The sequence below is a fragment of the Idiotropiscis lumnitzeri genome, chromosome 21 (assembly GCF_059441095.1).
Source record: "Idiotropiscis lumnitzeri isolate Australia: NSW breed Sydney's pygmy pipehorse chromosome 21, RoL_Ilum_1.0, whole genome shotgun sequence".
Classification (NCBI taxonomy): Eukaryota; Metazoa; Chordata; class Actinopteri; order Syngnathiformes; family Syngnathidae; genus Idiotropiscis; species Idiotropiscis lumnitzeri.
In genome coordinates this window covers 4,248,456-4,271,211 of record NC_142411.1, presented here as the reverse complement: position 1 = coordinate 4,271,211, position 22,756 = coordinate 4,248,456, and the positions used below count along the sequence as shown (strand labels likewise).

The window sequence follows — 22,756 nt, the reverse complement described above, 5'->3', positions numbered from 1 at the left end:
TGTCAAGCGGGCGAGGATGCTCGAATATGTCGGCCTTGCCCGCCGCGGCGGCCATGTTTGACAAAGAGATAAACGAGTCGGCTCCTTACCTTACGGAAGCCGATTGTGGTTGGCGAAGAGGAGGAAGAAGCGCACAAATCACGAGGAATCACAGCATCAATCCAGAGGAACACAAGAGGGAGAGAAAAGAGGCACTTTGTTAAAAAATGGACTTATTTGTACGTTTACAAGGAAATCCTGCAATTAATATAAACTCCTGCAACAATTCAAAACTACAAAGGCAGATGTGTATTTATTGTGTGATATTATGGATAGTGTTTGAGGGGGAAAAAAGGAACTTAAGTTAATATATTACATGCGTATTTCCTGATTTTTGGCTGATTGTTTCGCTCCAAGCATTAATCGTCGTCTTAATCTCACACACACACACACACACACACACACACACAATAGAAATGATTTGTAACTACTCATGGAAGATCAGTTTAATTGTACCCAAGTGTTGCGGTAGAGGGCTGAATAGATTTTAACATTTTACAGTGGTTAACCCTTTTTTCTTGCTTGTGTGACACAAACTAATGTTTTGTTTCGATGCACCTTCAATTCAAGATAAGAGGTGAATATTTTATGCTATATGACAGTCAAGAATGATCAAATTCTTCAAAAACGTTCATGTTTTTTGTGATTAAACAAAGTGTGTCATTTTGAGCCATGAAGCGTTGCTGTAACAACCAAAAAAATAAAAACCCACCAGGACGGTTGAAAGACTGCCGATGCAATTCATTATGGTTTTTACGATGCGTTTCAATCCAGAAAGCCATTATTTGACTTTTGGGCTTGTCTAAATTTTAGAGCAATCGATTGTTGTAAATAAATAGATAAAATCCATACTGTAAATATATATGATCTTCTACGCCACAGTCTCACTCACCACACAGCAGATTGGGATAGACTCTGTAATGAGCTTGAACGGGTGTTCCAAAAACGTTTTACACCAAGTAACCTAAAAAAAGTGATGAGCTTGCCACGTACCACCACCATGGCTGACATTAAAATTCTGTCGTGTAATAGGCTTAAGAGTTCATTAATAAACAAGAAAGAGGGTTTTTTCCCCCTAAAAAGTACATTTAATATTTTAAGCCACTCAGTATGCAGTTTGAATGAACACTCCGTTTAAATATAGGAGGGGAAAAAAGCTGTTAAGATTAAAAAAGAAATTTGCATCTAAATATAGTTTCTTAAAGATTAGAATCAAATCCATTGTACTGCAAGAATTTACTGTTCTGCACACACTTTTCATGAGTTCAAATTGAAAACAATTACAACTACCTTTCTCAACCACGGCCGCCTGCCGGCTCCTTTGTGGCAACGGCGCTTTCTCGACATTGGGAGCGGCGTTGTTGGGGACGGGGGCCGTTTTGGGGTCTTCGGACAGGATTGCATCCAGCGCCCTCTGTGCGTCAAAGCCACATCTTATGGCTGCTTGGTTCAACACGGAGTCTGGCATCGAGTCGCCCAGCACGGCCCTCATGTGGTCCAGACAGGAGTAGAGCTTGGCTGTTGGGGCACAACACACAAGTGAGCTGACGATAAGAATAATTATCAAGAAAATCAGCTATTTTCTTATTTAATAAAAATCCAATTCTGCCTTGTTGGCAGCCATCTCAACCAGTGTAAAAAAAACGCACAACTATTTGTAGGCAAAATGAAAAATTGTCTTGACAAATAAATTCACATACTAATTAAAACAAGGCACGCTGGTGAACCTATTCAGTGAGTTATAATTACCTTGATCAAGCGGATCAAGGTTGTGGCTAATGGTGGGGGACATCGGTACATCCTCTTCTTCGTATTCTTCCTCCTCAAGGGGCTCCTCCTTCGGCACTTGCTTCTCTCGACGAGAGTAGATGAACTGATTTGCTGTGCGAAGACACGGCAACAGAAATATGTAAATACGGTGTCGGGTCAGGTCAGGTCAAGCTGAATGGGTCCCATTTGTCCGAACATGCATACTTGTCTGGTAAAACCTGAGTGCTGCTGTTGTACAGAAGCTGTGCTTTGTTATCTATGCTTAGCATGAGATTGCACACACTGGGAATCTACGATTAAAAGCCAGTAACACGAGGTGATGGTGCCACTCTTATAGGAGGCGTTTAAAGTTTCTGTCAGCGCAGAATTACATCCCAGACTTTGAGCGCAAACGCTTTCATAGGCTACCCACCTGTTGCTGGTGATATACAGTAGTCATCCTCCACAGACTGTCCATACATGTCATCATCTTCAAAATCTGGGGAAAAAAGTTAAGAAAAACAAGTTACCATTCCCTCCCTCCTAATAACAATTTGACAAATGCAACTGCTTGTTGCGGTGCATTCTTTATGCCACCTGTCTAGTTATTTTTGCAAAGTGAACATAATATAATTAGTTACTCCATAGTAATATGTCAAATCATTTTTATGATTTGAATGTAATGTCACGAAAGGGAACCGCAAGATACATTTATTTATTGTTGGACCAAAACAAGAGTTTCCAAAGTTGTTTCGCAGGCTCTCAATAACGACGTATGGCAGTTGTTCCATCTTCATCTTTTAACACATTCAGTTACGTACAAACACAACAGCGTTGGTATACATTTAAATATCTTGATGCGGTGTCTGCTAGTTGACACGACAGCAAAACAACCTCGCGAGCTAACGTTAGCCTCAAGCGCGCCATTCAACAACACGGGAGTGTAGCTTCCCAGCTAACTAGCTTAGCATGTTTTGGCCTAGCCATGAGGTTTAAACCTCTCGCAGTGCTGACGTACCTTCGTCGTAGTTGTAGCCGCGGACGTTTCTATGTCGAGACATTTTGGCTCATGTGTGCTTTGTCGTGCTAGCTTGGAGAAAAATGCTCTTTTTTTTGTTGTTGTTGTTTCTGGTCGAATTTTTAGACATGTGTCAGAGTGCCGGAGCCATTGCTTCCCCTTTGCGCATGCGCATGACTCAGCCTCCGACGAGCCTTCGCGGTCACGTGGGACGCAAGTCAATAAACAAATATAAAGCAATGCATTTTATTACTTTTTTTTCCTTTAATTAAAAAAAAAAAAAAAAACTTTATTTAACAATTTCACATCGTAAAAGGAGTCTTATAATCAGCAATAACTGCATTTTATTTATTGACGTAAACGTACAGGCCACATGACGTCATAAAGAAAGTTCAAAGGATGAAAGAAGTTTAACCGCTGCGGTGAATATAAATAAACCCCGCTGATCTCATACTTCTTGACTGCAACGTTTTCAACATGGCATTCCGCTCACGGTCCCGGTAAGCACTTTATTAATTTATTTGTATTTTTTTGCATTTTCCTGCACTGAATTTGCATGCTTGGCTTTGTTTTATGATGAAGAAAAAAAACGGATTGCAATTCATGGACATATGAATTTGATAAATGCTAATTATTGATCAAATACATTTTTGCTCGTTGGGGAAAGGTGTCAAGAAAGACAATGCTATTCATGAGTTAACTTTCTATACTATTGGAAATATGCAGTGAGGATACATGTTTGACGTGAAAATGTGAGTATGAGACATGTTCTTGGCAATAGACGTCCAACAGGGCTATTTTTGTGAGAAATGGGGGGCCAACCTCACGCAGGTCAAGATTGGCAGATAAATGTTCTGCTCACTCCTTGATAGATTTGATCTCATTCATCCGTGAAGGTTTCTCTGAGAATTTTTGTGACAGTTGTTCTCTGGATATCTTTTTTTCCTCTTTTTTTTTTAATGTATTTATTTTTGGGTGGATAATGAGGCATTTACATCTTCTAGTTTAGGCTCTCTATTTTGTCACATTCATGACCTTCACCCCTGACCCTCTGGGGGCTGTTGTTCTTTGAAGTTCTTTCATTGTACATTTGAAAATAATTTCAGTTGATCCGCCAATTTAATGTATGTCAGTACATTTCTTTTCCTATTTGTGCACATGTGACCAGTAAATTAGATTTTTTTTCTATTGCTTTTTTTCCCAAATTTGTTGCTAACAAACCTCTGGTCCACACTTTAAGCCAGTTATCAGTAAGATAGTGAAAAAGTTTGTTGGCAAGACGACTTACAGTTTGCACAACTACATTTTCTAATTGCGCCAGAACAATTTAAGGTTAGTGGAAAAAAAACAAACTAGTATATTTACATATTATATAACTATTTGGCTCTGGATGAACTTAAAATCTTTAAGCTTCGTAATTGGAGTGTTACATGTGCAGTCAAAATTAACATGATACACTTGTGTGCATGCGTGAGCATCTGCAGTGGCCCGCCTAGACAAAAAAAAGGAGGATGGAAAATCAAACAATCTGATTAAGGCAGGTGCAAAAAAAAAAAAGAAAAACTCGTGTGCATTATCTCAAACGTAGAATGGTGGATGGGAAATTAGAGCAAAAGAAAAAAGAAGACATCTGCTGAGGTTTCTAAGAACATGGCAGGAATAATAAGATGATGCTAAAATGATACATAAGATACGTTACTCATCAAGCGTCTCACACCTTAAATGTTACTAGGACGTCTCCAAGCCAAAGTAGCTAAAAACAGACCAAAGCCACAAAATGGAAATGGAAAATATTGCAAGGGGTTGTGATTGTATCTCACCAAACAACGTTTCGCAAGCCACAAAACATTTAAAAATCTATTTCAGCCTGTCTGCGGGCTTCCTTTATCCCAACAGAATCATTTGTACTCGATTAAAAACGACAGCATTGTTTCCTCCCTGCCGGAAAGGCTTTTGGAGAAAAAGTAACTGATTCGATGGATTAAACAGATGGAGGGACAGATTGCGACATGAATGAGCTGATGATCACATTTGGGCTTTGTTTAAGTTATGTGTAAGAAAACAAAACAAAACAACAAATTCTTTGTTTTTTTTCTTCTTTTTTTTTTTTTTTAAACAATGTAGTATATTTCTAGTCTTTTCGATCATTTGGAACTTGAGGTATTCTGCTGCTTGCGTTGCCCCAGCCTGACTCGGTTCAACCGATCGAAACACCAAGCGCGTTTGCAGCTCATAAGCAAACAGCAAGAAAACGTTCCTTGGCAGAGCGACATTCCGTTGCATAACCTACGACAGCCACGTAGTTTATTTCCGAAATCAAACCCCCACCATATGGGATGTCATAGGTTTGGTGTTGGTGGCCTTGGAGACTTTGGCGGGGTGGGGGGGTGGGGTTGGCGCTATCTGCAGCCCGGAGGCCATCATTAAAAACAAAATTCAAATAAGCCAACCTGTGCACACAATGCTTTGCAAAGGGGGAAGCTCAAGTCGAAAAGGCCGCGCTGAACCTGCTCAATCGCGCCCATGCAAATGTTTTGATGGATGTCAGGCAGGCTTCCTGCTCCCAACTACTACAACTCGGCTCATTTGCATAGCCTGGTTCAGGCTCCCCTCAATTTGGTTTCAGATAACACGATGTAGTTTTTAATAATACCCTCGAGGTGCAGGCAACAGTCAGAGGCATACTTGCGTCGGCTCTTTTACATGTAACAAGTCAAGGCGGTGGTTTCATTTGCATGAGTGCAAATCTAATTGAAATGTTAAGTGGCCTCAAATATAAACATTTCATATTTGACACTCTTGACCAAAGCGCACAATATCCATAAAGTTTGAGTTGAATAGATGACAAGAGCCACAATGCATGTGTACACAGGTGCGGGATTTGAAACCTACACGCAAGGCAAACAACCTGCTTGCCGTGTGACACATTCGATCGCAGGCCAGATGAGACACTTGCAACAATTTTCAACAATCGCATAAACATGCACGGATGTTTTCAGTCGTTACAACTGGAAACAGTCCGTGTGAATGTTTCTTTGCAGCAAATCCCTCATTGAATTACAAAGTAACTACGCAGCCAATTGCCCGGCGTGTGTATGCCTCTTTAGCAGGCCGCTATTTTGATGACTGCTCGGGGACAAAAGACTCATCAGGCCTGATCGTAATTACAAGTGACCAGGACAATACGGTCGCGTATGGAGGAACTAATACAATGTGAAGACACATTTATACAAATAAAGCATTGACCCCCATGCACCACCTTCTCCCCCAGTGAAAAGAGCCCATGTGCAGGGAGGATGTGCTGGAGTGGTGGTGGTGGGGGTGTGTGTAGGGGGGTGAATACCACAACAAAATTCTAATCATAATACACACACTGCACCCATGCAGATCTGCGGTGCGTATAGAAATGGTGATTAAAAAGAAGCTATAAATCATCTTTACAAAAAAAAAAAAAAAGCTGATTAACTTGCTCAACTGGCTTCCGTTTCAAATAAGGATCATCATGAGTGGTTCGAAAGGCATAAACACAACATTGCTCATTGAGATAACAAAAGAGGCAATGTACTGTTTTCCATAGCATAACTCCGCGTATGCTTTACTGAGAAGCGCACTCTTTGTTATCGCAAGGTTATAAACATCTTTCATGTTATCTTGGCTTCTTACAGCGTGCCGCACGAAAAAAAAAAAAAGATGGCACAACTTTACTTTCATTGCTGTCATGCCACTTTCATTGCTGTCATGCCAAAAGGTCATTCCGCAATTGTTGACTTGGGCTCCCTCGCTACGCTGACTTCCTTCTCCCTTGCACAAGAACGAGAAGTAACGCTTGAAATAAGTTGGGGTAAAAAAAAAAAAAAAAAAGAGAAAAAAAGTTGAGCGCGGAGCAGCCGGCAAAACGCGTCTTTTGGTGTGTGGCACGTCAAGAAATTAACTGACTTATAAACTTCGGCACAGATCAATTAAACGAGCTTAAAGTTCATGTTGGGAAAAGCATTACACTTTGTGATTGAAGTAGAAGCAATTAATATGTCATGTAAGTTCGTCACACAGCGTGAAAAGGTAAAATGCAGCCATCGGTCAGTCGGCACCGAGCTTGAGTGTAAAGTCCCCCGCGTGGTCGCCGCGACTAGCGCATGCGCAGTGGCGCGTCGCAGCGGCGCCAAATGGAGCGCGACTTGTCGAAGAAGAAGATGAGAAGATGAAGGGCAGCGGGCTGAAAGGCGAGGGGTGGGGCGGTAGTGGTGGTGGCACAGATGCGAGGAGGAGGAGTCGTGAAAGAAGTTAGCGCAGTTTAAATGAATGTCAACCTGCGAGCTCGCCGGGAGAAGCAAACCGGCGCCGAGAGCCAAAGGACGCACGCGCGAATAGCAACCCAGCTTGTGAGCCGCACAACCCGGGGGACGACTGACATGACTCGGCGCCCGAGAAACAGGTTCGGACATTTCTCAAATCTACTGCTTAAAAAAATAGAAAAAGAAACAAACCAAAAAAAGAAAACAACCCAGCACGTGTTTTTCACGTCTTTAAAACGATGTTCGAGTCCCCCCCCCCCTAAAAAAAAAAGATGTCTTACGATAGTTCAGAGTTTGCGCGCTGTTGCGCGGAGTGCAAGTGGCGGTCATCTGGCGCTGCTGTCATAGTGCATGCGTGCGCGCGCATGTGCCACCCCACGCCAGGCTGTTGGACGGGCGCGTGCCACGCTTGGTCACAATTGGACCCGCGTGGACATTTATTTTTTTCGCTTTTTTAGAACTTAACTCATATTGCATCTTAATAAGCAAAACGCTTTAATGAGGTCACTACGCCTTCGTTTTATGACAGGGCACTCAGGGCCACCAAAGCCAGTTTTCACTTTCACACTTTTATGGAATTGTTCAATGAGCGGGATAGATAAGTGTTTCCCACGCTTTATTGAGCCGCGGCGCATGTACTGTACTTGTTTATGTGACCACGCCGCCCTACAAAAAAGCACAAATGCTGAAAAATGATTGATGAATGCTGCAACTAACCATTATTTTAATGAGTGATTAATCTGGCCACTATGTTTTCATCAATGAGTCAGATTTCCGTCCCTACATAAATTATGATTCAATAGCTGGCTTGGTCCTTAACCCTGAAGCTCAGTCAAAATTGGAGAATACCTACAATTGAGAGGCTGAAATTGTAAGAATTTATTAGACAATCTTAAGTTAATGTCTCTAAACGATTCGTCCATTAACAAAATTATGAATGTTGCACCTCTGCAATTCACTCACAAATGTTCTTGGTTTACTTGGACTCAAAGCTGTTTTACAAGAATGAGAGGATGATAATGATGAGTCATTTTTGTCTCACTAAAAGCAAAATTGGATAACTGAGGATCAGTGGTTGGGGCAGATCATTGAAGCAGGTGCAAAATGCCTCCTGGATGCTTTTTTTTCTTAGCCATCAATGTACCAGCATCATCACTTGAGATTTACACATCAGTTAGAGAAACAAAAACATCCTTTTTTTTTTTTAATTACCATCTGTGACAAGTTCATTATCTTACTGAGCTCAAGATGTCAAAGTTCCTCTAAGTGGTGCAGCCGCTTGTTCTCCAATCGGCAGCAGTGAATGGGGAAGTTACGGAACATATTATCCTACACCTGAGAGCAGTTCCTGTTCACCTGTCGTGTAACAGCGCCCTGCCTCCACGCTGCCATTCTGATTGGCTACAGTGTGTGCATGCGTGTGTGTGTGTGTGTGAGTGCGTGTGTGTCTGTGTGTGTGAGCGGGCGTACAACGCGGCTGCAGGTCTGTACACGCCGGCTTTGTGAAATTATCAGCGCGTGTGCCGATCCCAGTATCTGTAGAAACCAAAAACATAAGAACCTGTTAATCCATAAAGTGCCCACCCCCCCCCCCCCCCTTAATCTTCACTCGAGCGGATCTTCTGGGTATCTTGGCAAAACGCCTGCACCCAAACCTTCAAGAATGACCGGTTCTTTGCGAGTGAGGATGAATCCAACAATCCTCCTTCTCCATCCGCAGTGTTTACAGCAGCGAGGAGGACGAGGAGGAGACCGAGACGTACGACCACGATTATGACGGCTCGCTGGCCAAGCCCGGGAAGCGGCACCTCGGGAAAACCCGCTGGACGCGAGAGGAGGTACATGTGTGGGCACTCTGGGACAAAATTCTGGAATGTTCTCCAACCTTGACTCATTATTTGTTCACCAGGATGAGAAGTTGAAGAAACTCGTCGAACGTCACGGATCTGACGACTGGAAAGTCATTGCAAGTTTACTGTCTGTAAGTCCACGCAAGGCCAAAAAAGTTGATGCATTTTAGAAGTCTGAATTTTTCTCGTTTTTAGCCTGACTTCACAAGCGCAAATCTCAAAGATGGACATTCAGAAGGGAACACCATGAAGATAGTTAATTGTGATAAATATCCAACATTAACAAATACCAGCGCTAGCAATACTAGGCTAACACGACTAAGCTAGCATTAGCAGAAGGGCCCGACCGATGAGAACGATGTCGTTGCACCATCTGCCCACTAGAGGGAGCTCTAACTGCAATCAATCCGTGACGCATCAGTTGGTCCTCACGCGACGGTCAATGCAAGAATACTTTCAACATTTACAACAACAATGGCGGTTTACCGCGTTAGTTTGGTGCTGCCAAAGCTCCCGAGCATGATGTGGCTTTTACGGCAACATTTTCTGCTCCTCACCATCAGCAAAAAGCGCAGAAACATATCAGCACAGCACAGAATATCCAACATGCGCTTCGCAAGGAGGGAGCGTTTTGGCTGACTTTCAGGGTTTTGTTCTCGAAATTTCATCTCTGTTGCAAAGTCATAAAACGGAAAAATGTTCTTCCTGTATTTAATCTGTGTTGTTTTAAGCATTGAGGGACCCAGAAAGGTTTTGTTTTTGGCATGTAAAATAAAAAAAAGGGCTTGAGTTTGCTAATCTCCATTAGCCACTGAGGGATGGATATTTCCAAATAGTTTCAGCAAAGCTCATGCAGCCCAAGGTAACAGATCAGTGAGAGGCTGTAGTGGTGTGCCAGTGATCGGCTATTTGTTTGTTCTTAAAAAAAAAAATAAAAAAAAATGCAAACTCCCACTAAATTGTTGTTTTGTTGAAAGAGTCTCTTTTGTTTCTTGATGCACCAGAACCGGACAGATGTGCAGTGCCAGCACAGGTGGCAGAAGGTTCTCAACCCGGAACTCATCAAAGGACCATGGACCAAAGAGGAAGACCAGCGGGTAAGAATAAAAGGCCAACTAAAACACCTTCACACCTTTAAGAGTCGCCCCCCCCAAAGAATGATTACAATTCATACATGTTACATGGGGATTTTTTTTTTCATTTCTACATTCACAAAGTTCTTGCTTGACAGTGGAACCTCGGTTTTTGTATGCCCGACTTTTAGGTTTTCCGCGATTTTTTTCTTCAAATTTTTGTCCTGGTTTTTTATAAATCCACTCAGTTTTTATACAGAAAAAAAACTCTGACGCAGCCAGGCAGTAAAAACTAACTTGACTAGCAGGGGATTCGGTCAAAAAACGAATAAATTATATGAGGGGAATCTTGTCTGCGAATAAGCAACGTACAAAAAAAAAATATATATATATATATAAATATATATATAGATATATATGAATGCTTTAAAAATAAATACAATTAAAATAAATAAAAAACAAGTGGGGCAATCGGGTAAAAAAACAAAAATAATGTGGAGAATTCTGCCAATAATGGGGATAGTTAAAAAAAATACAATATCAACAAAATAAAACATTTATAAGGCTTTAGTGAGTCATGAAAAAAAATATTTCGGCAATGTTAATTGCAAAAAGGTGTGAATTCCTGTGTGATTGAAGCAGCTATTCTGAAGCCACTCCACACACAGAGGCAAACAAAAAAAAAAGGGAAAAAAATGTTATGCAACACCAACGTGCGTCGTCTCCACTGACCTGCGAGGCGTTCGTTGGACGTGTCCGAGTGGGAGTGGGTTGCGTTTCCGGCCAGGTGTCGCTGTAATGATTAGCAGGGCGGCTAACGTTCCACTGGAAACTCCCTCGGCGCTCGGCAGGTGTTCTCAGTCACCGACGCCGAGATAGCAAAAGTTGTGCGGGCAAGGGGAAGAAATGCTTCCGGAAGTCCTTTCATTGGCCTTCCCTGGCAGGTGATCGAGCTGGTGCAGAAGTACGGCGCCAAGCGCTGGTCGGTCATCGCCAAGCACCTGAAGGGCCGCATCGGCAAGCAGTGCCGCGAGCGCTGGCACAACCACCTCAACCCGGAGGTGAAGAAGACCTCGTGGACCGAGGAAGAGGACCGCATCATCTACCAGGCGCACGAGAAGCTGGGCAACCGCTGGGCCGAGATCGCCAAGCAGCTCCCTGGCAGGTGAGGTGCACGCAGCCAGGATAAAAAAAAATAAATAAAAAAAATCAGGTGTGTCACCTTGGGGGAAGAAAAAAAATATTTTCAAGCAGGCTTTCCACTCTCTTACTCATTTCATCGATTAATCAATTCATCTGCTCAAAAATGGGCTCGGAAGTCAAATGTGCTGCAAAGTCAATTTTTGTCTGATTACAGTTCAGCAAATACGGTAGCAATTTTGATCATCGAGTAATCTGTCATGTGCTCTATGAATCGGGGAAAAAAAAATTCCATCCGTTTGTTCTAAAACCAAAATAAAAAAATACCAACAGACACGGACTGCTTTGTCCTGAATCTCGTTGGAATAAAAAAAAGCACAGTCGTTTGCATCACAACTTTTATGAGAGACAGCAAAACGTGTGACGGTGTGCCACGATGTGTCCCGCAGGACGGACAACGCCATCAAGAACCACTGGAACTCCACCATGCGGCGGAAGGTGGAGCAGGAGGGCTACCTGCAGAGCGCCGCCTCCAAGGGCTCCGGCTCGCCGCTGTCGCTGGGCCCCGGCTACGGCAAGCCCGCCGCCGGCCACGTTTTGGCCTTCCCGCACCACTCGCCCAATCACGCGCAGCTGGCTCCCGTCTCGCCGCTCAACTACACGTACATGGGGGACGCGCAACGAGTGAGTTTACCCAGATTGCCTTTCGTAAAGCTTTGCTGCCAAGACAACAATAGATCGACAAATGTCAGGATTCAACAAAAAACGACGCACAATTTTCTTTCTACTAATGTTCGCCTCCGTGGGCATTTTTTCTTGCAATTTCAGAACAAGTCAAAAGTTTTACACTGCCCAAACGATTCCTTTTTTTTACATCTTAAAATGGCAAGAATGTTAAGAGTAGTCTTCATACGATCCAATGTACTTACTTGCGGTCCTTCTTTGTGATTGTTTGAACAGTTTCCTTTCCCTTTGGCCTTGCACCTGAACATCCTGAGCATCCCGCAGCACGGAACGGCCGCAATCCAGGTAGAAAAAGCGCTCCGTTTGGATTCAAAATGTCTGAATGGCCACAAACTGAATTTTTGTCTTCTTTCCTCGTGTGCCAGAGACACTATAGTGAGGAGGACCCCGAGAAGGAGAAGAGGGTGAAAGAGATCGAACTGCTGCTCATGTCGACCGAAAACGAGCTGCGAGGCCAGCCGTCACTACCTGTGAGTTGCACGCCTGCTCATTGTGCGCTTGTGAACCGGGGCTACTGGGGACTTTGGCGTTGTTACACACGCTTGCATGCCCCATGAAGGAGGGACATTTTCCTACTCCCAAGTTTGTCATGCCTTGAATCAGGTTAAAATCATTTGTGGGGCGAGATATGAAGGAAAGAGGGGGCTTGCTTTGTTATCTTGCTCCATATTAATTTCTGATTGGCCGAGTGAGGACGAGGCGATGGCGGGATAGGCAAACAGGCGCCTGACAATTTGAGTACAAATTACCCACTGCAACTTGAATACTTGTAAAACTTGACGTACAAGTTGATTTAGGATTGCGGGCATTTCATAAAGCCAAGAAAGTCAACGCAATCTGTGTTACTCGAGTGGGACGTTGTTGGCCACGAGCGCACGGCAAGCATCAAAACCGAGGATGACGATGCACACTCGGACTACAACGAGGAGGACGAGAGGGGAAAAAGCCGCCTTGGATCTTGTATTGACAGAACTGAGAGAGCTGACAGAGATTTGAGAGGAAATGAACAAAACAAACATAATAATTCAGGAGGCTGAGAAAATAACAGAGTTGATGGTGGGATGACGTAGATTCGTTACATGAGGGTCTGGGGTATCGCGGCAGTTTTTGCGGGTCGTCCGTTCGAATGGCACAGATCGATTTGGAGGCCGCCTGTTCTATCCTTCAACTATGCAAGCCGTCTTCAAAAAAGATTAAAAGGCACATTTGGAGTACAAACGCAGCAAAAGCCATCAAAACAATCATTCATTTAAAAATGACCACAAGTCCCCAGTTTGCCCATGTAGAATGAAGGTGTGTGTGAGTGTGAGTGTGAGTGAGTGTGACAACAGGATTTATGTGCACATAAGCTGACCCTGGGTAGTCAGAGACAGCGGTTAGCTTTGTGTGAATACGATGGAGGAAACATCTGGGGGGCTGTTGCTGCACAGAAGTGATGAAACAGGACCTCGTCTTGCTCTGTGTGTGTGCGTGTGTGTGTGTGTCCACGACCCCTTGTGCAACACAATACTACTGTCACCCTCCTGCCAACTTCAGTTCCCTTTCTGGTTTTCGACGCCCCTTCACTTATTGTCACCCTTGCACACTTTGTTTCTTTTTTTTTTGGGGGGGTGCTTCCATCTTACACTCTTTTTTTCTGCCCTGCCCAGATCAACTTGCCTTATCCAAACTGGGCCAGCCAAAGCCTGTTAGCCCACACCTTGGAGGGCGTGGCCATGCCATTACCTCAACACCAGACGGCCGCTCCCGCCCTGCCGCTGGATCAGAGCTGCCTGCCCGAGGAGAGCGTCTCGGCATCGCGGGCGCACAGCGGCGCCATGCCCGCCGAGTTCATGGAGTCCGTCATTGACTCAGTAAGCGCCGACGTGACGTCACAACTGTGCTGTCAATTGGGCACTTGAACTGTGATCAATACCAGCATTTATTTATTTATTTGCAATTACTTGACGTATACCATAACGAGTCATATTTCAATACGCTTTTCGGCCTCGCAGCTCGTTCACCAGCTAGCGTGCGATTCGAAGTGACCCAATCGAAGTTTTCAATTTGATCGGTCACTTTTGCAAGCATCGACTGACCAACAGGTTTGGCTTTGTTTTTTGTCTCACAGTTGCTTGACCAAACGATGAGCCCCGAGCACTCGGACAGCGACCGCCTTCCAATGAGCTCGCCCGCTGACGCCAAGACTCAGAAGGAGAATGACATGTGAGCGGCTGCCCGTTTTGCTTTTCAAATTTTTGCCAGTAGAGATTTTGACTTGACTGGTGGGCTCTCTGTGGCAGGTTCAATACTCCGAATATTCGTCGCTCCATCCTGGACTCGTCTCCCTGCACGCCAACGCCTTTCAGGTCCGCTCTGGCCCTGCAGGAGGCCAAGTATGGGCCGCTCAAGATGCTGGTGAGCAAGAAATGGCCTCATCTATTTTTTTTTTTTTAACCTAAAGTAAATTAAAAATTGATGGCAAAATACAACAAACTACATGAGTTCAGTGTTCCAAAGTGAAGTTTGGAAACAGATGAAAGAAGAGATTATTCTGAAATTATGCGAGCCAGACATTTTGAAGTAAGAAGAGTTGGACTCTGTTGAAAAATTTGGAAGGATTGAATTTACCGGAAAATGTTGACATTTATTTGGAAAATTAATTCCGTTTTCAAGACGGACTACAAAAATTTGGGCAATGTGATTTATTTTTTTTTTTTGCCAGTGATTTTTTTTTGACGGGGTTCCTTGAGAAACTGTATCCCAAAGACTTCGTAAACGAGCTGAACATTTTCAAATGTGTGAATCGGTTACGTAAATACAAAAAGGAATCGCCAAATTTGTTAAGCTCGTTCGTTTGAGTGGAAATTTCAATCACGGAAATGTTGTTTTTCTCTCTTTGCTTGTTTGTGCGCTCTGCAGCCCGCTTGTTCGGACCAGCAGATGGTGAAATCCATCAAGCAGGAGCCAATGGAGAGCGCCATTGAGTGCCCGCCTCTCAAGAAGATCAAACAAGAGGTGAGCAAACAACCAATGTGTTGCGTTGTAACATACTCGTAAATAAGATCTCGAATAAGTGTCCGAATTACTTTTATGTTGTTGTTTTGCACTGGGAACAAAAATACAGTACACTAGTGTTTAGTGTTCCACATGGCTCGATACTAGATCCCAAGATTTTTACAGCGGACCATTAAATAAGTGAATAAATTACTGTCAAAATTTGGAAATTATTGTGAAGGATCCTGTTTTTTTTTTACCATGTTGGCTATGTTTTGGCCCCAAGGTGGAGTCTCCGTGTGAAAGGAGTCCGTACATGCAGTGGGAAGGCCAAGAACTTAACACGCAGCTCTTCTCGCCAAACGGCCCTGCACAGGAAGTACCGGTAAGTTACACCCTCGTAATTCGTCTTGTCATCATCAATCAGGACAATCCCAAATTTCAAGTTTTTTTTTTTTTCCACCGCCGCAAACAACCCCACCCCTCCTCCCACCACACCCCAAACCAATCAGGATTTGGTCACAAATTCGTTGCTCAGCGAAGATGGACACAAAGCCTACCTCCTTCCTCACAGGACCTCCCACAGCCAACTACCGGTATGCCTGCATTATTTCAATTGATTTATTGTTCACACAAAATTGAAAAAAAAAAAAAAACTGAGAAAAATACAATTTTACATAAAGCATTTTTTTCTGGATTAAATAAATGGATAAATTAAAATAATTGAATATGAAGACTACAGTTCAAAATTAAATGAAATATTTAGAAATAAAAATGGTTGATTAATTTTCTTATTTTTTTATATTACTTATTTAAAAAATCTTCATTATATATATTTTTTTATTGTAGTTCATAATTAGTCAGTAAATTATGATAAAATTAGATAAAATAAAAATGAGCATGAACTTTTACTTAGAAATAAGTAAATTATTATTTTGATTATTGTAAAAGAAAAAAAAGCAGGAAGCAGAACATTTATTAAAATTAACCGTTTTATATTCCCCCCCTCATCTGACAATTTTAAAAATCAATTCTAGGTAATCAAGTTGGCTTATACTTGATGAAAATCTAAAATCCGGAAGTAATTGAAATGAAATTGGATTTTTTTTCCCCCCGCCGCAAATGCGTTAATCATTTGTTTTCCCGACAGCCGCTGAACTCCTGGGAGCAGACGACGTGCGGCGAAAGCGAGGAGGGCGTGATGGCGTCCGAGGCGAGCCACATCAAGTACGTCAACGCGGCGTTCCCAACGAGGATGCTGGTCGCGTAGACGGACGGCGGTGCGAGGTGTTTTGCTGTTGAGGTTCATATTTGTTGTGGTACAACAGTTGGGAGAGGCTCCGCGCCACCACTTGGTCAACCAACCAAAGACTATATATTTTTTTCATATATAGACAATTGCTTTGGGTTTTTTTTGTTCATTCGTTATTTTTGCATCTGGTTTGCCTGTTGGTTTTTTTATTATCGTTGTATGGAAAATGAGGGGATATATCGTTAGCATTGGGCTGTATTGTTAATTCTGAATTTTGATATTAATATAAAGAACAAGTTGATTAATTTATTTTCTGTTTTGATGATTTTTTTTATTTTTTTATTCCGACACAATTGGCCAATGGAGCAGTGTTGGATGAGTTTAGTATTTAAGCCCTCTTCGCATTTTTACGTATCCAGTGGCATCTATTTTAATGGATTGAAAACTGACCTATTTGTTTAATTTCATGATATCTTTTTTTTTTTTTTTTTTTACAGTTGTAATGGGTCTAACTGATAATTTCAAGTGTTTGGTGCACGCGTCACCGCTTGTTAAACTACTGAACAAGCTGTATTAACGTCAATCGTGTTTTACGCCGCGGAAAGGGACAGCCTTACAAGTATTAAGCGTTTACCACATTGTCACCTTTTAATTTCATTCATATTTTTCTTTTGTGACGGGGAAGCATTCAATGAACAAACATTTTATGTGAAAAAAAAAAAGGATCTATGTATACAGTATATTGACACACGTGAGTGTCCGCGTGTGTGTTTGTGTGTGTGAAACCACAAGCTTCACCCAGCAGGAGTGACATTAAAATGCACTTGAGTTTTATCCATTGAGGAAAAAAAAAGTACTAAACACTGATATTCTATGAAAATTAAGACTGTTCATGCTTTTTTTTTTTTTTTTGTATTTGAATATTTTTTTTGTCAATCAATCGGCAGCCCATTTCAAAAACTGTCTTTTTATGACCTTTTTTTATATGCCTTGTTTATTAGCTGCGCAGAAATCGTTTTATAAAAACATTTATACAAGCCAAGTTTTCACATTTCTTTTTATACTTTTCTATACTGGCTAGTAAATAAAGTGTGTTGTTTTTACTACAATCTTGTGTTCAGAGTTGTTTGATTATTTAAAGGGCAGTAGCGTCATTAAGTTCATAAGAAACTCAAAATTTTGAAGCTCTATAGGGCTCTATACTAGGCCCACAGATTTTTACAAATGTAATATGTCCACAAAAAAAAACACATTGGCACTCCAGTATGAAAGCTGGGTAAAGATAAGAGCGTGGTGGTCCACAAGGCTCGATATGAGACGATTACGTTTCTCCCAAAAAGTTTGCAAATGATCAAATGATCACTTAGACAACAATCCGAGGAAATGCCAATATCCCACCACTGGTGATCGACTTTAAGAAATGCCAGCTTGAGCATCACATCACATGTTGGTGGCTCTGCTGTTACAGGAAAAAAAAACACACAGAAATGGAGCTATATTTACAAGCGAGCCTCCATTTCTGCTTCCATCCGATGCGCCAACAAGTACCGTCAAATGCAAAATCCCCTCGCAAAGTCTCAGAGGGGACACAGTTACGGGAACTTGTGATATTAATGGCATTTTTATTTTTTTTTTTTTCATAATGCGTCTCGAAATGGATGAATGCACAGGGAGCGGGGCGGGTGGCTGACTGAAGTTGTGATCTTGCATTGGGAGGCCCAAGTGACAGGCAGACTTTCACATTTGGAATATTACCACAACAAAAAAAAACTCCCCCCGAAACCCTAAAGCCCATGAGACACACAGACACCTGCTTTCACTGAGTGAGAAGGCAGCTGTGGATGTGTGTGTGTGTGTGCGTGTGTGTGTGTGTGTGCGTGTCTGCCTGTTCGTTGGCAAAAACACCAGTCAGATGGATACTGTGAGAAACAACGTACTGTTGTGTAGTGTCACCCTGGACATTAAAAAGATGGATGGTTTGTGTGCGTGCGTGCGGGGGTGCGTGCGTGTGTGCGTGTGTGTATACAGAGTGCAGCCCACCTCTCACCCAAAGTCAACTGGAAAGCGGGACTAAAAATTGGTGGATGCGTGTTCACATTTTGAAATTTAAGCCTTGTAATTTGCAAACCACACAAAAACTGCTCGGCGTTCCACACGGTTTGATACTCGGTCCCATATTTTTTTTTTTTAGCAGACCCATAAATAACTATTCAAATAGATTTTCTGATGCATGTTGCCAAAATAATATATATTGTTACACCACAAAAACTTAAAATCAACTAAATCATTCCTTGTTATTTTTTAATTACCTTATTATCTTTCACGCAAACATTTTCACAAAAATCCTCCAAAAACAGGTCAAGCCAGACTGTGAAAAGCAAACAACTACAACAACAAAACAAGCCCTCGTCGAACTGGATGCCCTTTTATCACATTTTTGCAGCGCACCGGGAATGTTATCATTCACAGGGCAGCACATCTTCAAGTGGGAGAGGAGCATGTGATATGATAAAATAAAATTTCATCCACATGATGCAATAGAAATAATGTGGCGTTAAACAAACACACACACACAAAATAGATTTGAAAATATAAAAGCAGAAGTTGAAACACTTCAACATTTTTTTTTTTTTTATCCATCCTCCTTTCCCTTTTCAAATCAAACATGTCTGTCGTAAGTAGATTGGCTCATAAATTCAGTTTGCCATGTCGCAATGGATTTATAGCCGGATGTTGCAGAAGTGGCGGGCTCCAGAGACTGCGCACACATATACGCACACTTGTACATTACACACACACACACACACACACACACGCTGAAACAGTACAGTACTACGCTGTCTGGTGGCCTGCATAGATTAGTCAGGCCTGATTTCCTCATTCGCTGACCACTGTTGTGGTTGGAGATACGTACACGGGCGGCCGCTCCCTGCTGGCAGCGGTCAGGTAGCAGGGCTGGGCTGGGCTGCTCCGGCACGATAACCCTCCCCCCCCCACACACACACCCAAAATACCCCAATCGCCTCCCCATCCATGCATAGTACCAAGATGAGGAGAGAAGAGGACGAGGTGGTGGAGTGCAGAAATGAAGTTGCTTATCTCAATTTACAAAAACTTTATGGTTGTTCTACTGGTGTGATGAGAGAGCATACTGGTGCATGCACTTTGCATGCAGAAAGAATTTATTGAATGCACTGGTATGCGCTTTGTCTTAACGAGTAAGACAATTCAGCACCAGAGTACATCGTAAAATTTGAGTCGGTCAACTCAACGACTGCAACGATCAATTTAGGTTTAAGACTGTAACATAAGCAACTCATTTATTTTAAAAATGACGGAAAATTTATCAAACATTGAGTTAAAGTATATGTATTACAATTTTTTTTTTTTTCAAAATACTTAAATATGGGTAAGATATTGTTTCAGTAACATACGTGGAAAGGAAAAGGAACGACCAATCACGAGTCACCTGTTTGTTGATGTGACGTTCGCCAACTGAGCCCAACCTGGCACTGTGATGTCATTTTCAGTTAACAGCAAGTGGCAAAATGGCCGCCCCTGAAATTGATAAAAATAGGGAATATTCTTAATATATATTATATTAATATATTCAACAATCAAAAATGTTTTAATATATTATATTAATATATTTCCAATTAAAAAATATTTTAATATATATATTAATATATTAGAAAATAAAAAATATTATTAATGTATATTATATTACTATATTTAAAAATAAAAAATATATTTTTAATATATATTATATTCATATGTTTACAAATAAAACATATTTTATATATATATATATATATATATATATAAAATATATTAATATATTTAAAAATATTGCTGCTTAAGTCATTTTCCACAAATGCAATATTCATCAGAATGGCATGTTGAGACCACCGCTAATAGAACACGTTATTGGAAAGAACATTTTGGACTGGGTTTTTACTTTGTTGGTAATTCAATTGGGGAATTCTATTTTTGTGCTTACTGTAAATACATTTCAAACTCCGTACTCATTCTCACTTTCCTCGAGTATAGGAGTTCAATCAGTACTACGACTCGAGTACAAAATGCGAGTACTTTTGTCACACAAGACCCATCGTAATCGGCGTGTGACTGACAATCACACACACACGCGAAGAATACACGGATTGAGCAGATAGTGGCGGCGAGATGGCGACTGTTGGCGCTGCGGGCGAGGTGATTAGGCTCCTCGCTAACAGTAAGCGAGCGCCGGGCCCAGATTTGGCCGACATTCGTAGGCCAACCGTTTGTTTGTTGTTTTCACAAGGTGAGGAGGGGGCAAAGAAAAATGAACAAAACAAAACAAAACACAAAAAAAGATGAAGAGTAGAGTGGACATGTGCCTGCTGAAGATAGGCCACAAACAATAACTGTACTTTTTTTTCCAAGAAAGTGGATCAGTGTAGCCAGTGAGCTGCTAACTGTGTCAAAGTGCAAAATGGGATCCAAAAAAAAAAATGGTGTTAAATCCTTAACGAGCTATCTAGTCGCTTTTTCTATTTCCAAAGCTACCCTGTTATATTATGCATCTCCGTTGTTAGCATGAGAGCATTTGGGCAGTTCTCATTTAAAAATAGCACGTGAAATATTTCTTATGGACCTCTCATATCGCTTTCATTCCTCGGATTGATAACTTGTCAAATGTTAGCGTAGCAACTGTTAGCATTGTGTATTCAGACATTTAGTCTTCCACAGTGCAAGTTTGCTTCATTACAGGCACGGCAAAACAAAGAAAGCGATGTGGGGGTCAGTCATCATGACACTGGGGGAGTCATGTGGACACACACACACACACACACGCCAAATGACATGTTTTCCCGCTCAGGCTTGGTCCAACTTTTCTATTCACCTGGGTAAATAGAGCAGAAGGAAGGGCCTTTCAAAGGAGACCACAACACACACACGCACGGGCGCGCACTCGCACACACACACACCCACATACTAATCTAAGTTGATGCCCACCCTCAAACTCTTAAAAACAATTAAGTACACTTGAAATATAACTCAGCATTCACAAAGAGCCTAAAACATAAGTACTATTTTATATTACGTTGTTACATTTGTTATTTAAGTTATTTCGATTGATACATTTTCATACATACATTTTTTTCAGAACAGCATTTTTTGAAAATGCTTCATTTTCCACATTGAGTTTGAGGTAACATATAAAAGGCAAGCAAGGAAAATATTTTAAGTATTTACTGTTTGACTCTTGGAAGATTACGTTGATTATGACTTATTTTAATTCTTATTTTCCACACATTGGACTTAAGTGGAGGCTAGTAGCAACAATAGCCAGAAAACAAAGCTGAAAAGGAGCAAAAGTGCCTACTCAGCCCTTGTCAACTATTCTTGTACTGTACGTGTAGCTAATATAAACTCCGCCTCTTCCGCTTGGTCGTTTCGGTGGTGGTGTGCATGCGCTCCATTGTTGCCTTTAAGTGATGCTGACAAGTGGATTCACATGTGCGCATCATGCTCCACTTGACTGATGCGCAACACTTCGGCCTGCACACGCGGGGTTCCCCTTGTTGCCAAAAGGGACCCCCCCCCCCCAAAAAAAAAAAAAAACAATAAATATTCACCCCCTACTGACCTTGAACTCATCAAATACGTGTGTGTGCGTGTGTGTCATCATGGCACCAATGAGACAACAATGCTCACCCACCTGAGGGCTTGTTAGTGCTTGGCGGTCCACACATGCATAGATACACGCACATGCATATACAGCATGCACACACATGAGCGCTTTTTGTATGCATGACACCTGTTACGAAACAAACTGGCATAGGAGTGTGTGCCGACTGTTGTGACATCATCGTTTCCAAAATGGACAGCTGATGCAAGCAAATGTGCGTGTGTGTGTGCGTGTGCGTGTGTGTCTGTGTGTCACACAAGTGTTGATGAAGGGCCATATGGAGGGAAAGGGATTGAAAAAAAACAATTGGAGGTAGGGGGGGGACACCAGCACGTACAGCTGGCAGTAAATGCACCACCGCAGCATGAACAAGCACAATGGTCACTCCATTAGGCACACCTGCATCATCTCAAGATAGAGCTGCAGAGAAAAATATTAATTATGATATTTCCCTGAATAAAAAAGTATCTATCTATTTAACTAGTCAGCATTATTGTTTACAATTGGCAAAATAAAAAAAAATAACTTATTATATTGTAAGGTCTTAAATAATTATTTTGGACTGCTCAATAGCATAGAGCAGTATTTGTATTGTTTTTTTTACATTTTGGCACCATAAATGAGCTGAGTACCGAACATCACAATTTCAATTTCCTCAACTTTTCTGCTCAATTTTCAATGATTTAATTTCCTACGAATTCCATAGTTAACTTGCATTCAATTGCAAATCAATCACATTTTGTTACGGTCCTTGATATACACTCGTTAGTAGTAATTACTCACTCTGAGAAGTCACAGCCTTACCTGGACTGCCAACTCCTTCATATCTTTACTTGTCCTTTCATGATGAAGTACCAGTACCAGCGTTTTTGTTGTTTGTTTTAAAATTCGTTCACAGAACCTTTATGTCTTCACTTCGCCATCTTGCCAAACTTCCAAATTGCGCGCG

The 22,756-nt window shown here is 41.8% G+C and overlaps 2 protein-coding genes and 1 long non-coding RNA gene across 6 annotated transcripts in view; 1 reads left to right on the top strand and 2 right to left on the bottom strand.

Annotated features, from left to right (window-relative positions):
- hbs1l (HBS1-like translational GTPase) overlaps nucleotides 1-7,453 on the bottom strand; it is a 19,723-nt gene extending 12,270 nt beyond the window's left edge. For 2 of the 4 annotated variants that reach the window (XM_088285699.1, XM_088285700.1), the window contains exons 1-4: nucleotides 7,380-7,453; nucleotides 2,222-2,287; nucleotides 1,789-1,920; nucleotides 1,330-1,557 (exon numbers count right to left, since the gene is read on the bottom strand). In XM_088285699.1, the coding sequence (XP_088141825.1) occupies nucleotides 1,330-1,557; nucleotides 1,789-1,920; nucleotides 2,222-2,287; nucleotides 7,380-7,428 (475 nt within the window). In that variant the 5' untranslated portion in view covers nucleotides 7,429-7,453. Of the gene's footprint in view, nucleotides 1-1,329; nucleotides 1,558-1,788; nucleotides 1,921-2,221; nucleotides 2,288-2,806; nucleotides 3,001-7,379 lie in introns of those variants that run through there. The other 2 variants (XM_088285701.1, XM_088285702.1) reach the window with 1 other exon arrangement.
- myb (MYB proto-oncogene, transcription factor) lies at nucleotides 7,060-17,242 on the top strand. The gene is made up of 15 exons (XM_088285703.1): nucleotides 7,060-7,238; nucleotides 8,819-8,936; nucleotides 9,008-9,079; nucleotides 9,953-10,045; nucleotides 10,966-11,186; nucleotides 11,611-11,845; nucleotides 12,122-12,190; nucleotides 12,271-12,375; nucleotides 13,555-13,758; nucleotides 14,016-14,110; nucleotides 14,188-14,302; nucleotides 14,807-14,902; nucleotides 15,168-15,266; nucleotides 15,394-15,477; nucleotides 16,032-17,242. Exons 1-15 carry the CDS (start codon nucleotides 7,102-7,104, stop codon nucleotides 16,149-16,151), a joined length of 1,863 nt encoding a protein of 620 aa, XP_088141829.1. The 5' UTR covers nucleotides 7,060-7,101; the 3' UTR covers nucleotides 16,152-17,242.
- On the bottom strand, nucleotides 10,498-22,756 carry LOC148316584 (uncharacterized). Its single transcript, XR_015840121.1, has 4 exons — nucleotides 22,612-22,756; nucleotides 19,603-19,691; nucleotides 11,678-11,817; nucleotides 10,498-11,243 (listed from the first exon to the last, which is right to left on the bottom strand). It is a non-coding gene; the product is annotated as an uncharacterized LOC148316584 (long non-coding RNA).